This window comes from Anomaloglossus baeobatrachus, chromosome 1 (assembly GCF_048569485.1).
Source record: "Anomaloglossus baeobatrachus isolate aAnoBae1 chromosome 1, aAnoBae1.hap1, whole genome shotgun sequence".
Lineage (NCBI taxonomy): Eukaryota > Metazoa > Chordata > Amphibia > Anura > Aromobatidae > Anomaloglossus > Anomaloglossus baeobatrachus.
The window spans coordinates 482,731,170-482,749,151 of record NC_134353.1 but is presented as its reverse complement, the minus strand read 5'-3'; the positions used below and the strand labels follow the sequence as shown (position 1 = coordinate 482,749,151).

General features: G+C 42.9%; 1 protein-coding gene across 3 annotated transcripts in view; it reads left to right on the top strand.

The window, feature by feature from the left end:
- Positions 1 to 17,982, top strand: part of HOMER3 (homer scaffold protein 3) — a 229,917-nt gene that overhangs the window by 186,448 nt on the left and 25,487 nt on the right. For all 3 annotated transcript variants that reach the window (XM_075315124.1, XM_075315132.1, XM_075315140.1), the window contains 3 exons: positions 2,235 to 2,391; positions 5,092 to 5,199; positions 7,988 to 8,068. In XM_075315124.1, coding sequence (XP_075171239.1) covers positions 2,235 to 2,391; positions 5,092 to 5,199; positions 7,988 to 8,068 — 346 coding nt within the window. The remainder of the gene's footprint in view (positions 1 to 2,234; positions 2,392 to 5,091; positions 5,200 to 7,987; positions 8,069 to 17,982) is intronic.

Sequence of the window (17,982 nt, the reverse complement as noted above, 5' to 3'; positions counted from 1 at the left end):
GCATCTTAAGGCCGCTTTACACGCTGCAATCTCACTAGCGAGATCGCTAGCGTGCGTACCCGCCTCCATCGTTTGTGCGTCACAGGCAAATCGCTGCCTGTGGCGCACAAAATCGCTTAGGCGTCACACGTACTTACCTGCCTAGTGACGTCACTGTGACTGGCAAACCACCTCCTTTCTAAGGGGGCGGTTCGTTTGGCATCACAGCGACGTCACTAAGCGGCCACCCAATCAAAGCGGAAGGGCGGAGATGAGCGGGACGTAACATCCCGCCCACCTCCTTCCTTCCGCATTGCCGGCAGCCACAGGTATGGAGATGTTCGTCGTTCCTGTGGTGTCACACATAGCGATGTGTGCTGCCGCAGGAACGATGAACAACATTGTACCTGCAGCAGCAACGATTTTTGGGAATAGGGGAGCATGTCAACGATTAACGATTTTGCACGATTTTGCAACCATTTACGATCGCACGTAGGTGTCACACGCTACAACATCGCTAAAGCGGCCGGATGTGCATCACGAATTCCGTGACCCCAACGACATCGTTTTAGCGATGTCGCTGCGTGTAAAGCGGCCTTTAGGCATGTGTAACCATAGGAATCTATCGTAAATGAGCACATACGTTTGACATGTCATTCTTCTCTGGATATCGCAAAACAATACATGCGTTAAACAAATGCCTTTTTTTTTTTACAGACAGTTACAATTTTTTTTTTTTTAAAGGGAACCTGTCACCAGTTTTTTTTTAGTATTGAACCTAAATTAGCACCTTATGCAGGTCCTGGGCTGCATTCTATAAACGTGCAACTTGTTAACTGACTCCCCTTCCAGACCCCAGAAATACCTTTATAAAATGTACCGCCACATATGTAAATGAACCGTTCTGGTTGGATGGGCGACCTATTTTTCGGCTCCTGTCCCTCCTTTTGCTGCTGTTCGCCGTCCTCCATTGATGATTGACGTAGATGACGCCTCCGTCATCAGCCACGTAGCTGGGCTAAATCGCGTGCCTGTGCAGTCACTCCCGGCTCGTGCAAGTGCACTTCGCTCTGCCCCACTGTGGTCAAAGCCGAAAACATAGATGAGCTTGCATGAGCCGGTGAGCTCTCTGCGCAGGCGCGAGATTGCGACAGGGAGAAGTGCGCCTGTGGGAGCAGGGAATGACTGCACAGGCATGCAATTTTGCCCAGTACGTGGATGATGATGGAGGCATCATCCACGTCAATCATAAAAGGAGGACGGCAAACAGAGGTAGGAGGGGGGGGGCAGGAGCCAAAAAAGAGGACGCCCAGCTGACCAAGAAAAGGACGCCCATCCGACCAGAACGGTTCATTTACATATGTGGTGGCAGATTTTATAAAGGTATTTGTGGGGTCTGCAAGGGGAGTCAAGTGCACCTTCATAGAATGCAGCCCAGGAGCTGTAGAAGGTGATACTTTTTTTAACACTCAAAAAACTGGTGACAGGTTCCCTTTAAACACTGTGTGAACATTGCCAAATACAGCCAGCGAGTGCGCAGCCAGGATATCTGTATCGATACCCATACAGTTTTTTCAGCAGTCATAGAGAATGAATTAGTTCTTTTTACATCTCCATATACTCATATTGGAAGTCACTACCTTTTAATGGATCTGTCAAAACACAAATCCAAATGGCATCAAATGGACCCCATTGACTTATGATTGTGTCTGTTAGAATTCTCTCATGTTATCTGATGCTTGATGGCATGATTGTAAGTCTACTTTATAACAACTACATGACAGCTCTGATACTGTGTTAAACTTCACTTCTTGCAGGTTACAATTTTCAGATTTATATTTTGAAAAGATTTAGAAAACCTTGTATCCTTTCCTTTACAATTAACAAATACTTGCTACTTAGAGTTGGTATATCACATAAAATCGCAATAAAGTACAGCTAAGTTTGTGCGTTACATGAAAAAATGTGGAAAACTTCATGGGGGTATGAATACTTTTTCAAAACACTATGTAATGACAGGGTCTTGTGTTTCTCACACTGATGTGCTTAATGTATTTCCTACAGTATATCATCCAGCAAGTTGTAATGTTTGAGAAGTAGAAGGAAAGGGTTTGACGAAAATCGTTACAACTCATAATGATGGAAGTATAACACTTGACACTTCTAGCTTGCAACATATGGAAATAGAAATCCTTCAATGAATATGTTGTACTTTGATACATACAATTTGACATCTAAATGTATCTCTTCGCCAGATCAGTGTGTGAGGTACAATGGGAAGCTGAGTTTTTCAGTCTTCAGGACAACAACAATAAGTTGGTTGCTGCTTTGCGGGAAGCCAATGCCAATGTGGAGAAGTGGAAGAAGCAGCTGGCGGGATATCAAGAGGAGGCTGAAAGATTACGGCAAAGGGTATGGGAGTCAAGCATTAACATTATATAAGTTATGATGAAAATATCTTCCCTTTAAGAAACTGTTTAAGACCATGGTTTATGTGTAGGTGTAAAATACAGCCTGCAACTTGACAAGTGTTCATACGTCAGTCAAAATGACAACACAAATAGCGGACTAACTCAGGCAGCAAAACACTTAACGGACGAAGGCATGACATCAGTGAAGCTTTCAGATTTCCGACGTCATTTTTTATAATTCGTGCCTCAGTGATTGCACACAGTTTGTCCCCCATGCTGTACTTGCTTGGCACAAGAGGCCATAAAATGTTCTTTTTCTACTAAAGAAATGTACTGAGAAACTTCCCTACTGTGAAAAACAGAAATCGCTCTCATGACTCAATATCGTTCTCATGTTAATACTAAATATTAGTGGATTAAAGTATGGAATTTAGTAAAGTACCAGCTTAAAACAAGACTACAGGGGCGGACAAACCATTGGTGCAATCTGTGCCGCTGCTCAGGTAAGGGGGCCAGTGTTCTTGTACAAGGGCCCTCTTCTGTCTGTGTCCACCAGTGAGACAAAGGATAATATGTATATGTATATATATATATATATATATATATATATATATATATATATATATATATATATATATATATATACTAGCTGTACTACCCGGCTTCGCCTGGGTTAATAACTGCTGTTAACAAAATAGAATGTATTAACAAAAATTTATTCTGCACACAAAAACCACAAAACAAATAGAAATGTAATAATTAAAAGGCAAAAACTAAGCTAATAGAAGCATTTCACAACATATATTTCAACACCCCAGATATTCCACACAGATTTAACTAAATTGGCCTAGTAATGTGCTCTGTCTGTCTCTTTCCAGGTCTGTCTCTTTTTGGGTCTGTCTCTTTTCCCGTCTGTCTCTGTCTCTTTCCCCGTCTGTCTCTTTTCAGGTGTCTCTTTCCAGGTCTGCCTCTTTCCTCGTCTGTCTCTTTCCCCGTCTGTCTCTGTCTGTCTCTTTCCCCATCTGTCTCTTTCCCCGTCTGTCTCTTTCCCCGTCTCTTTCCCCATCTGCCTGTCTCTGTCTGTCTCTTTTTTTGTCTGTCTCTCTCTGTTTCTTTCCCCATCTGTCTCTTTCCAGGTCAGTCTCTTTCCCCGTCTGTATTAAAAGGCAAAAACTAAGCTAATAGAAGCATTTCACAACATATATTTCAACACCACAGATATTCCACACAGATTTAACTAAATTGGCCAAGTAATTGTCTCCGTCTGTCTCTTTCCCCATCTGTCTCTTTCCCCATCTGTCTCTTTCCCCTTCTGTCTCTTTCCCCTTCTGTCTCTTTCCCCGTCTGTCTCTTTCCCCGTCTGTCTCTTTCCCCGTCTGTCTCTTTCCCCGTCTGTCTCTTTCCCCGTCTGTCTCTTTCCACGTCTGTCTCTTTCCACGTCTGTCTCTTTCCACGTCTTTCTCTTTCCCCGTCTATCTCTTTCCCCATCTGTCTCTTTCCCCGTCTGTCTCTTTCCAGGTCTGTCTCTTTCCAGGTCTGTCTCTTTCCAGGTCTGTCTTTTCTCTCTGTCTATCTGTCTGTCTGTCTATCTGTCTCTCTGTCTGTATCTCTCTGTCTCTCTCTATCCGTCTCCCCACCGACATCTTCTTACCTCACATATAAGCTTCTTATACTATGAATGTCTTTTGTTCCTATAGCAACCAATCACAGCTCCTACTAACAACCTGTAGTTCCATGTTTTTTGGAGAGTAACTGTAAAGCGCGGGGTTACATTTTCCTGTCAACACATAGTCTACGACATTCCCTGGGTCAAATGAGGTGTCTGTGCAAAATTTCATGATTGTAAATGTGACGGTGCGGATACACTTTTCGTTTCACTTTTTCCCCATTATGTAGATAGGGGCAAAATTGATTGGTAAATTGGAATGCGCGGGGTTAAAATTTTGCCTCACAACATAGCCTATGACGCTCTCGGGGTCCAGACGTGTGAGTGTGCAAAATTTTGTGGCTGTAGCTGCGACGGTGCAGATGCCAATCCCGGACATACACACACACAGACACACAGACACACACACACACACACACACACACACACACACACACACACACACACATACATACATACATACATCATACATTCAGCTTTATATAATATATATATGTATATACTGTGTATATATATATATATATATATATATATATATATATATATATATACAGCACAAAGGAAAAACTCCAGCATCCATGTCTTTCTAAAAATAAAACTTCCCCTATATTTTAATAAAATTTAGAATTCCATAAAAAAGTCCATCAATGAACAAGTAAGACGCGTTTCGAACGCTGGAGCGTTCTTAATCATCTGCCTGGTGATGATTAAGAATTCTCCGTCACTTAAATATCTCCATCTGGTGAGCTGGAATTCTCTTTTTTATCTTGTGTATATATATATATATATATATATATATATATATATATATATATATATATACATACAGTATATATTGTCTCTTGTAGCAGTTACATGAATACATTTTTGTACCACTCCATTAGGTTATAACTTAGGAACTTAGGCTTTTTATTCTTTTGTTAAACAATGCTATTCTTCCACAATTCAACACCCCTGTTACCATATTAACTCAGTGTTGTGAGTAGGCCTCACAGATAATGTGCAGAAATATCATTTTTTTTCTCTATTGTACAGGTTACAGAGCTGGAAACTCAGTCTACATCTGTGACAACCACAGATCAGGAAAGTGAACTTTCCGAGCGACTGCGAGAGCTCGAGACGCTGCTAAGGAACAAAGAAGAGGTGACTAAAGTGTTCTATAATTAATTGATTTGTAGAAGTACATGTCATGTAGAATAAAGTATAGTATGGTATATACAGTAGCATCTCAATAGAATATCATCAAAAAGTTAATTTATTTCAGTAATTCAATACAAAAAGGGAAACGCATATATTATATAAAGTCATTACATACAGAGGGATCTATTTCAAATGGTTTTTTTTTTCTGTTACTGTTGATCATTACGGCTTACAGCCATTGAAAACTCAATAGTCATTCTCTCAGAAAATTAGAATATTATATTAGACCAACCGAAAAAATAATTTTAATCTCAGAAATGTTGGCCTACTGAAAAGTAGTACAGTAAATGCACTCAATACTTGGTCGGGGCTCCTTTTGCATGAATTACTGCATCAATGCGGCGTGGCATGGAGGCGATCAGCCTGTGGCACTGCTGAGGTATTATGGAAGCCCAGGTTGCTTTGATAGCAGCATTCAGCTCATTTGCATTGTTGGGTCTGGTGTCTCTCATCTTCCTCTTGACAATACTCCATAGATTCTCTATGGGGTTTAGGTCAGATGAGTTTGCTGGCGAATCAAACACAGTGATACTGTGGTTAGTAAACCAGGTATTGGTACTTTTGGCAGTGTGGACAGGTGCCAAGTCCTGTTGGAAAATGACGTTTCAATCTCCAAAAGCTTGTTGGCAGAGGAAAGCATGAAGTGCTGTAAAATTTCCTGGTAGATGGCTGCACTGACATTGGTCTTGATAAAACACAGTGGACCTACACCAGCAGATGACATGGTTCCCCAAACCATCAGTGGAAATTTCACACTAGACCTCAAGTAGCTTGAATTGTGTCCTCTCCACTCTTCCTCCACACTCTGGGACCTTTATTTTCAAAGGAAAGCAAAATTTACTTCATCTGAAAACAACACGTTGGACCACTGAGCAGCAGTCTTGTTCTTTTTCTCCTTGGACCAGGTAAGACACTTATGGCGTTGTCTGTTGGTCATGAGTGGCTTGACACAAGGAATGTGACACTTGTAACCCATGTCCTGGATACATCTGTGTGTGGTGACTCTCGAAGAACAGACTCCAGTAGCAGTACACTTCTTGTGAATCTCATCCAAATTTTTGAATGGCCTTTTCTTAACAATCCTATCAAGGTTGTGGTTATCCTGGTTGCTTGTCTACCTTTTGCTATCACACTTTTTCCTTCCACTCAACTTTCCATTATAAGGCTTGGATACAGCACTCTGTGAACAGCCAGCATCTTTAGCAATGACTTTTGTGGCTTAAGGCCCCGTCACACTAAGCAACATCGCTAGCAACATCGCTGCTAACAAACAACTTTTGTGACGTTGCTAGCGATGTTGCTGTGTGTGACATCCAGCAACAACCTGGCCCCTGCTGTGAGGTCGTTGGTTGTTGCTGAATGTCCTGGGCCATTTTTTAGTTGTTGCTGTCCCGCTGTGAAGCACAGATCGCTGTGTGTGACAGCGAGACAGCAACAACTAAATGTGCGGGCAGCAGGAGCCGGCTTCTGCGGAGGCTGGTAACCAATGTAAACATCGGGTAACCAAGAAGCCCTGTCCTTGGTTACCCGATATTTACCTTTGTTACCAGCCTCCGCCGCTCTCACTGTCAGTGCCGGCTCCTGCTCTGTGCACATGTAGCTGCAGGACACATCGGGTTAATTAACCCGATGTGTGCTGTAGCTAGGAGAGCAGGGAGCCAGCGCTAAGCAGTGTGCGCTGCTCCCTGCTCTGAGCACATTTAGCTGCAGGACACATCGGGTAATTAACCCGATGTGTGCTGTAACTAGGAGAGCAGGGAGCCAGCGCTAAGCGGTGTGCGCTGCTCCCTGCTCTGTGCACATGTAGCTGCAGCACACATCGGGTAATTAACCCGATGTGTGCTGTAACTAGGAGAGCAGGGAGCCAGCGCTCAGTGTGCGCTGCTCCCTGCACGTGTAGCTCCGTGCGCTGGTAACCAAGGTAAATATCGGGTTGGTTACCCGATATTTACCTTAGTTACCAAGCGCAGCATCTTCCACGCGGCGCTGGGGGCTGGTCACGAGTTGCTGGTGAGCTCACCAGCAACTCGTGTAGCGACGCTCCAGCGATCCCTGCCAGGTCAGGTTGCTGGTGGGATCGCTGGAGCGTCGCAGTGTGACATCTCACCAGCAACCTCCTAGCAACTTACCAGCGATCCCTATCGTTGTTGGGATCGCTGGTAAGTTGCTTAGTGTGACTGGACCTTTACCCTCTTTGTGGAGTGTGTCAGTGACTTATTTCTGGAAATCTGTCAAGTCAGCAATCGTACCCATGATTGTGTAGCCTACTGAACCACACTAAGAGACTATTTTAAACGCTTAGGAAGCCTTTGCAGGTGTTTTGTGGTAATTATTCTAATTTTCTGAGATAATGAGTTTTGGGTTTCATTGACTGTAAGCCATAATCATCAATATTAACAGAAATAAACACTTGTAATAGATCACTCTGTGTATAATGACTCTATATAATATATGTGTTTCCATTTTTGTATTGAATTACTGAAATAAATTAACTTTTTTATGATATTCTAATTTATTGAGATGCACCTGTAGAATGGCTACACTGCATGTTGATGAGAATGGATGGGATCACCCATCATTAAAAGGAGATGTTACATTATATTGACTACATAAGAATAATAATACAAAATGATACAATAATAATACAACATAGAGTACAATAAAAAGAAAATAAAAACATCTAACTGTTACAACAAAAGTGTTCATGGGTATACTTTTCCTTTGGCTGCAGGAGATTCTTCACTTGAAAGGGCTGAGACCGGACCTGACAGAGCTGGAGAGTGAAAGAGATGACCTACTACAGAAACTCCAGGTATGAAAATGATCAATAGTAGCAAATCCTCACGCCGTGTTCAGCCCATTCTCCCAAATGCTGAAATGCTGCTTTTTTCATTGTGTTTTTTTTTCTTTAGGTGTCTGCACCAAAATATGCAATACTAATCTGTTCTTTATACATTTATTCTTTTGCTTTGTTAGGCCCCTTTCACACGTCAGTGATTCTGGTACGTTTGTGCTTTTTTTTAAACGTACGAGAATCACTGACATACGCATTATAATGAATGGGTCTGCTCACACATCAGTGATTTTTCACTGCACGTGTCTCCGTGCAGCGTACCCGCGTGTGCGTGATTGCTGCACGGAGACATGTCCATTTTTTTTCTGGCATCACTGATGTTCCACGGACCACGCAGTGGTGTGGTCCCTGAAACACGTGCCAGAAAAAAACGTGCATTTAAAATAATAAACATTTTAACTCACCCGGCGTCCAGCGATGTCCTCTGCAGCCCGTTCTCCCTGCTGCTTCTAAGCCGGCTGATTACTGTCGCGCATATTCATTATGCGCGACGCAGCCGACCCGGAAGCAGCTGCTGCGGGGGTCACCGCCGGCCGGATGCTGCACCGCGGGAGCGATCAGCACCATGGACAGCGGGAGCACGCACAGGTGAGTGAATCTCTAAGTGCAATCACGGGCCACGGAGAACGGAGCCTGGATTGCACTTAGACAACCCATGTGTGCCGAGATTCACGGCACACGCAGGGACATGTGCGTGTTTTACACGCCAGTGAAAAACGTCACTGTTTTTCACTGACGTGTGAAACGGACCTTAGTGTAGATTTTCTGCGATGTTCTGTGTTTTTTTCTTTTACTGTAGAAACACTGAAAATGGACTTAATCAAACCAAACTATCAACAATTTTTTTGTGTAACTCATAGTTGCATAAACATTTCAGTGATTTTTGTATTTTTTACCCCATTCCCGGTCATCTCTGCAATTGAAAATAAATACCATTTAACCCCTCCACGCCATGGCCATTTTCCTTTTTTTTTGTTTTTTCTTTTTTTTTTCTCCCCTTTGTCCACCTTTTTCCAAGAACCATAACTTTTGCTATTTTTCCCTCAATTCAGCCATATGAGGGATTGTTTTTTCAGGATGCGTTTTACTTTTGAATGACACCATTCATTCTGCCACATATTGTACTGGAAAATGGATAAAAAATTCCAAATGCAGTAAAATTGCAGAAAAAGGGCAATTCCACAACTACCATGTTCACTATATGGTAAAACGGACATGGCAGTATGATTTTCTAGGTCAGTAAGAGTACTTAGATAGCAACTATGTATAGTTTGTTTTATTTTAAGTGAAACTTTTTTTCAAATTTATAAGACTAAAAAATCAGCTTTTGTTGACATTTTCCGAGACCTGTAATTTTTTTGGATGTGGGGTTGTGTGTTGGCTGATTGTTTTCTCCCTGAGCTGACACTTTTACTGATACCATTTTGAGGTGGATACAATGTTTTGATCTCCTTTTGTTGTATTTTTGCGATGGCCAAAAAAACCTCCAGAATTGTGGCGTTTTTTTTTGTTATGCGGATTACCAGTCTGATTAATTTATGTTATATTTTCATAGATCAGAGAGATCGGAAAATCAACAAAAATGCATGTAATCCATATCTAATTATATCAATAAAGATTTATCAAAGCCAAATACCAGATAGTATCAAAAACAATGCAGCTTTATATAAAACATGACACAAACAAGAGACAAAAACCGCAAAAAAAAGCATATTAAAAATACGCACACAAAAACGCAATGAAAAAAACACATGTAACCTAATTTAAATAATAGGTGCAGAAACTATGCAGAAATTCTGCAACATTAAAAACTCACCAAAAGCTCATCGTGGTAACATAGCCGAATTGTGTCTCAACTGCTGGACCCAGTAAACTAAAAGTTTAAAGTGATACCTTGTTGAATTTAGGATCTCTTTTCCAATATTATGCTGCTCTCAGATGGAGTAGCAAAAACCTGCTGACAAATTTCCTTTAATAAGTAATAGCCTGTGTGTAGCAGGCGAATGACAACACAGTCATTGCTGAAAGTGTTGCACCCTTGAAATTGTTCCAGAAAATAAATATTTCTCCCAGAAAATTATCGCAGTTACACTTTGTTATACACATTTATACACATTTATTTCTATTGTGTGAATTGGAACAGCACACGAAAAAATTATTGGAACCATACCGAAATTGTAGGGAAACAACTTTGTCTCGAGATTGTAATGCTCATTCAAACTCACCTGTGGCAAATAACAGGTGTGGGCAAAAATAAAATCACACCTGAAACCAGATAAAAAGGGGAGAAGTGCCACACTAAGCATGGAAAACAGAAAGAGGAGAAGAAAACGGTCTGAAGATTTGAGAACCAAAATTGTTGAAAAATATCAACAATGTCAAGGTAACAAGTCTATCACCAGAGATCTTGATGTTCCTTTGTTTACTACGGACAACATAATCAGTAAGTTTACAACTCATGGCACTGTAGCTAATCTTAATGAAAAATGAATGAAAAATGATGAAAGGTTGCAACACAGGATAATTTGGATAGTGGATAAGCAGCCGCAATCAAGTTCCAAAGAAATTCAAGTTGTCCTGCAGGCTCAGGGTGAATCAGTGTCAGTACAAACTATCTGTTGACATTTGAAGGAAATTCAAAGTTATGGCAGGAGACCCAGGAGGACCTCACTGCTGACACAGAGACATAGAAAAGCTAGACTGTAGTTTGCCAAAATGTAAGTGAGTAAGCCAAAACCCTTCTGGAAAATGTCTTGTGGACAGATGAGACCAAGATAGAGCTTTTTGGTAAAGCACATTATTCTACTGTTTACCAAAAACGGAATGGGGCCCACAAAGAAAAGAACACAGTACCTACAGTCAAATATGGTGGAGGTTCAAAGATGTTTTGAGGTTGTTTTGCTGCCCCGGCACTGGGTTCCTTGACCAGGTGTGCAAGGCATCATGAAATCTAAAGATTACCAAAGAATTTTCGGTCACAATGTAGTGCTAAGTGTCAGAAAGCTGGGATTCCATCCTAGATCATTGGTCTTCCACCAGGACAATGACCCCAAACACACTTCAATAAGCACTTACGAATGGATTTGCAAGGATATGCAAAGTGCAGGAGAGTTCTGCATGAGTCCGGATCTAAATCCCATTGAACACCTGTGGAGATATTTTAAAATTGGGAGAAGGCACCCTTCAAATATGAGAGACCTGGAGCAGTTTGCAAAAGACAACTAGTCCAAAATTCCAGATGAGCGGTGCAAGTACCTTGATGATGGTTACAGGAAGCAATTGATTGAAGTTATTTATTCCAAAGGGTGTGCAACTAAATATTAAGCTGAGGGTGCCCACAATTTTGTTCGGACCATTTTTGGAGTAGTGTGTGAAATTATGTCCAATTTGCCTATTTTTTCTGTTTTTTTTGGTTTTTTTTTCTGTGTTGTTCCAATACACACAAAAGAAATAAATATGTATGTAACAAAATGTGTAATAGCAATCATTTTCTGAGAGAAATACTTCATTTTCTGGAACAATATTAAGGGTGCCATGACTGTACTTGATTTATCTTGTGGTGTAACGTTTGTTAAGAGAGTTTTCCAGATATACCTTATTTTCTTTATTTGTGAGCTTGCTGTGGATGACACAGCCTGTAAACTGTGACTGAGGGCAGCGGCACAGAGTCATTGCAGGAGCATTGCAAAGTATCATCTCAGCTTCTTATTAGCTCCTAAAGGCGTAAAAACCTGGAAAACCCCATTAATGGCAATGCTGTAAGGTCAGTATTTGCTTATTTCTCCAGGCTCCAGTTCAGACAGATCACATATGATTATGTGTCATTCTGAACATACCCTAATCCGCTCTTTCTCAGTCCTTTACATATAGAGGGTACGTGTGCCTCATGTCACTGTCCTCGCCTGACTGCTGGTAGCTTACTAATGACACTAGCAGTCTCTGTGAACAATGTGCTGCAATATTAACAACTGTGAACTGCTAATTATTAATTATTGAGTACATCCCTGATACACTTCTATATCATTATGGATGCTTTCTACATTCCCCGGGAAGAACATCAGTTGCGGTCTGTAGAACACATCCATGAGGTTTCTATACACTGGTACAGATCTCATCCATGTGGGTATTATTTCAGTCTGGATTCCCTTTGTCGGCGTGCGGCAGGTTGCCATGGTGACGCTTTGCCCTGGTGCTTTGTTGGAGGATACACATTTGGCTTCCTGTTATTCTAGCTTGTAGGGAGGGAGAAGTCACTGGATGAGGGGGGAGCAGTCTACTGTATTCTCTTCTCACCACAAGACCTTGAGATCTGAGAAATATGTTAGTGTATTAGATGGGACCTAGAGATGTATGCCTTTATGCGGATAAATAAAAAAATGGCCTTTAAGGGAATGTCCAGATTTATTACATCTGGCAACAGTATCCTGCAAATCTGTGTTTCTTTCGTATGTTCCTCACAAAGAAAGGAAAATGCTGTAACCACAGAGCATTTACACAGTGTTCTGTAAGAGCTCATCCCCCCTACATTAGTTAGTGGATGCCATTCATCAAAAAGACCACTTTTAGTTAGCTGAAATCATTCTGTATTTGCTGGTAGGCACTGGAGGTCTGGTAGCTAGACTGGCAGATTGCAGCGCCAATAACCGGAATTTTTTTTAAAACCTTTTCTTACAAGGTTCTTCAGGGTAGGGTTATGTGGGGGAATAACTAAGGAGTCGGGAGTCCCACTTAGTAGTGAACACAACTTTCCTAATTAGAGCAGCAGTCAGACCCCAGCATCCAGAGCAGAAGACACACCACTTAGAAATAGCCCATGTCAGCAGTGCCCCTCAATTCCCTGCTCCAGGGCATCACCTCGTCACCGTAAACATTTTATTATGAACATTTTATGCAGGGAAAGGGACTAGGAGTGTGTGTGGGGGGTTCTGCTGGATCTAAAGTGATTGGGGGGCATTATGTGGCAGAATACTATGTTTGAAGATGGCATGGGGGGGCATGGTACTGGTGGTATTTTTGACAGCGCTGCCTGCTAGGCTCCTTTAAAGTGGACCATTTACTTGATTTTTTAACTTTACACTAATTATCTCCTCCAATTGTCATTGCTCTACTGATTCTATAACAGTTTATCTTTTTCTTTTGTACCCCTCCATCCATGCAGAGACGCCAACTTATTTACCCCCCCAGCCGGGTCGCCTCCTCCCCCGGACTTCCCCAGCCATCTACATGTGCTACTGCCTCTTTCCCCTCCCGGGCCCTGTACATACCGCACAGGGTTCCTGGGAGTACACCTAAGACACGCGCAGGCACACCACCATCCTCTTAACCCCTTCACCCACGGGCGATTTTCCGTTTCTTTTTTTGCTCCCCTTCTTTCGAGAGCCATACATTTTTTATTTTTTCTGTCAATCTTGCCGTGTGAGGGCTTGTTTTTTAGAGGACGAGAGTACTTTTAAATGAAACCATAGGTTTTACCATATAATGTACTGAAAGTCAAAAAAATTCCAAGTGTAGAAAAATTGCAAATAACGTGCAATTGCACTATTGTTTTTGGGGTATTTTATTCACCGTGTTCACTATATGGTAAAACTGATGTGTCGGTGTGATGCCTCAGGTCGGTGCGAGTTCATGGACACCAAATATTTATAGGTTTACTTTTATCTAAGGGGTTAAAAAAAAATAGAGCCCTGTCCAAAAAGTGGCTCACTTTTTGCGCCATTTTTCACAACCCATAGCATTTTTATTTTTCGTGCTACGGGGTTCAGTGATGGCTTATATTTTGCATCTCAATCTGATGTTTTTAATGGTACCACTTTTGCTCAGATACTATTTTTGATCACCTGTTATTACATTTTGCGCAAAATTAGCGACGACCAAAAAAAGTAATTTTGGCATCACCGATCAGAGTAATTGATGTTATATTTTCATAGATCGGGCATTTCTGAACACGGCCATACCAAATATGTGTATATCCCCTTAATTTTCAATGAGGTGAATGGGGAGGTGATTTGAACTTTTTTTTTTTTTTTTAAATTTTTTAAAACTTTTTTTGTTTTTTTTTAACTAGTCCCAACAGCAGTCTGATTGGTCACTGATTCCTTTCCCCTGATCAGAGCAGTATTGCTCTGATCAGGAGAAATGCTGTGTTACTGTTACAGCTGCTGCTCTGCCGACTGTAACAGGAACTGTGTCATGATAGTGACAGGAGTCATCACATGACCCTGTGCTACCATGGGAACCATCTGCTTCTCGTGGTCGCATCACATGGCCTCCGATGGCAGCGGGGAAAGCCGCGATCCCCACTGCGGCACTTTAAATCGCACATTTTGACAGCACGATTTAAGGGGTTAACAGGCATGGGAGGATCGCGGATTCATTTGCGCCTGCGGGGTCCACATGTCTGCTTTTCAAATCAGCAGACATGTGCGGTGATCACCACTGGCTCACCGCAGCAACCGATGGTGATCACTCCTTATTGATTTAGGACGTACCATTACATACTAGGTCGTGAAGATTTTAAAGGGCCCGGGTGCAATTTCCCCAGAAATGCCTCTCAGCCTATTGCTGAGTGGCACTATGTATTTAAGACACACTCCCATTAGGGGAGGTGCCTGCGCAACACATTCAGTTAGTCAGTACAGTATACCAGTCTGCTAGCTAGTTGTCAGGTCCCGTTTATCCTTGTGTCCATCACCTATACCTAAGTCTGCCTTCCCATACTTGTGTATCCCTGCCGTACCCAACATACCTGTCCATACCCGCCTGCCTGTCTCCCTCAGACATCCCTCCTGTACCTGCCTGCACATGTGCCTATACCAGAGTCCGTCACCTATCCCTGGGGGTCAGTTGCCACAGTCCCGGTCACTACCCCGGGAGTGGTACCTGGCGTCCGCCTTGCAGTGAGCGCTTAGTTAAGCCCTTCCCACTAAGGAATAAGCCCGGGTGCCCCCTGCGGTCAAGTGGGTCCACTAATCTTGCTCGCTGCCCCTACATCAGCGTTACTCAGTCTCTCGTCCCATTAACATTCGTAGCCACAAAGAGCAGCTTGTAGTAGGAGTCTAGTTTACTAGTGCTTCCCAAACTCCAGTCCTCACGGAAACACTGTAGTAGGCCAACAACAGGAAAAAGCAGAAACTTCACAAATTCACTAGTCAGAGGGTAGCTATGTAATGTAGGAATGTGTGTGTATGTATATATATATATATATATATATACATATAGTTAGTAAATTAAAGGGGTTATCCGGCTTCTTTTGACATTTTTTTTTTCATTTCCCTATTGGGCTACATTGGGGCAGGTAAGTAGATAGAGACGACTTACCTGCCCTGCTGTCAGCCCCTCTCCCCCGGCTCAGAGTGGTCATGTGACCGCTCCTGCCGCGATTTTGCTGCTTCCGGTCATTTCATGTCAACATGGGCAGGGACATGTTGACATGCAAATGTGGAACAGCTTGTCGCCTCCCTGCTGGGCTGTACAGTGTGATGAGCCCCGCCCCCCTTCCCTGCACCCTCCCACACATTCCCCCGCACCTCTTTTACTCTCCAGTAACCTCCCCCTGCACTGCTGTGGGGTCCGTGACCTGGGGGCAGGGCCTGGCGGCAGCTGCCGTGGTGTCAGCTCCAGCACCGGGCCCCTGCTCAGGATCACACATTCAAATGTACCGGCATCACAGATCACCGATGCCGGTACATTTGAAAGTGCTGATGAGAAGCAGCGCAGCGCTGCTTCTCATCACTGTCCCTCCCGCTGTCTGTGCTCTCTTCAGCACAGTGGTGACGTCACTACTGTGCTGAAGAGAGCACAGACAGCGCGCGAACGTGCAGGAGCGGCGGGGACCGAGGACAGGTGAGTATGTACTCCACATGTGTTCCCGATGGGGATGGGGATGGGGGGGGTTGCAGAGCCATATGTGTGCGTGTGCAGAGTCATATGTGTGCGTGTGCGGTGCAGAGCCATATGTGTGCGTGTGCGGTGCAGAGCCATATGTGTGCGTGTGCGGTACAGAGCCATATGTGTGCGTGTGCGGTACAGAGCCATATGTGTGCGGTGCAGAACCATATGTGTGCGATGCAGAGCCATATGTGTGCGTGTGCGGTGCAGAGCCATATGTGTGCGTGTGCAGAGCCATATGTGTGCAGAGCCATATGTGTGCGTGTGCGGTACAGAGCCATATGTGTGCGGTGCAGAGCCATATGTGTGCAGAGCCATGTGTGTGCGTGTGCGGTACAGAGCCATATGTGTGCGGTGCAGAGCCATATGTGTGCGTGTGCGGTGCAGAGCCCGATGTGGGGCTGTTATTTGCAATGCTGTAGTGATACCAGGTCAGGTACTGGGGAAGAATATTGACAGGGAATGTGTGTGCAGGGGGCGGGCAGAGGGCAAGGCTGGACACTGGGGTGGGGCTGGACACTGGGGTGGGTGGTGACAGCTCTGACTGAGGTTCAGCACAGGAAGTGGTCAGTTTGCTGGAGCTGAATGTAAACAAGAAGCTGCCGAGAATAAAGGGATAATTCAAGAGGAACAAAAGTTAGAAAACAAAAAATAACAATGTAGGTGTGATTTATATGACAATACAGCACAGATAAACTCAAAAATTTTTGTTAAGCTAATGTCGGACAACTCCTTTAAGTATTTGATACACTGTTGATTTTGCAAGCTTTTCGACCTACAAAGAATTAAGTGGTCTGGAATTTTTATCGTAGGTACACTTCAACTTTGACAGGCAGAAAAAAAAAAAAATCCGGAAAATCATATTGTATGATTTTTATATAATTAATTTGCATTTTATTGCATAAAATGAGTATTTGATACAATAAAAAACTGACCTTACCATTTGGTACAGAAACCTGTGTTTGCAGTTACAGAGGTGGACGTTTCCTGTAGTTTTTGACAAAGTTTGCACACACTGCGGCAAGGATTCTAGTCCACTCCTCCATACCGATCTCTAGATCTTTCAGGTCACTACTCCGTACGTATCTTCTCAGATCTTTCAGGTTTCGGGTCTGTCATTGGGTAATACTGAGTTTCAGCTCACTCCAAAAATGTTCTATTGGGTTCAGGTCTGAAGACTGGCTAGCACCAACACCAACACAGTAGAGTACAACCAAATATAGGGTGTTGCTGGGTAACATATTGTGGGGTGTTATTTCTCCTATTAATCCTACTTTAGTCTCTAATACTGTATACATTTTTTGCATTTTTTTGTTATGAAAAATTTCACTTTGATGCAAAATTGAATTATGAGTGACATTTTGACAATGTGGCAAGTATCTTCTTTGAAAAAATATATTATATGGGGATTTAATATCATCCTTTTATTTTGTAATTTAGATTTTATTTCAACTTAGCCTAAGTATAAAAGGTTCAAAAAGAAAAAAAGACCTGGTAGCAAAAGGGTTAACTATCTATTACCCACTGCATGTCAGTTCAGCCCAGACACAGCTGACACATAGCACATATCCTGAAAAATTAATGTATCTTATGAAGGATCATCTACATTTTCTGAACACGTCTTTCTATAAAATGTCATTAATCTTGGCGTCCTGTAAGGGGTGCTTCACACACAGCGAGCTCACTGCCGAGATCGCTGCTGAGTCACGCTTTTTGTGACGCAGCAGTGACCTCATTAGCGATCTCGCTGTGTGTGACAATGAGCAGCGATCTGGCCCCTGCTGCGAGATCGCTGCTCGTTACACACAGCCCTGGTTCGTTTTCTTCAAAGCCGCTCTCCCGCTGTGACACACAGATCGCTGTGTGTGACAGCGAGAGAGCGACAAATGAAGCGAGCAGGGAGCAGGAGCCGGCGTCTGACAGCTGAGGTAAGCTGTATCCAAGATAAACATCGGGTAACCAAGGTGGTTACCCGATATTTACCT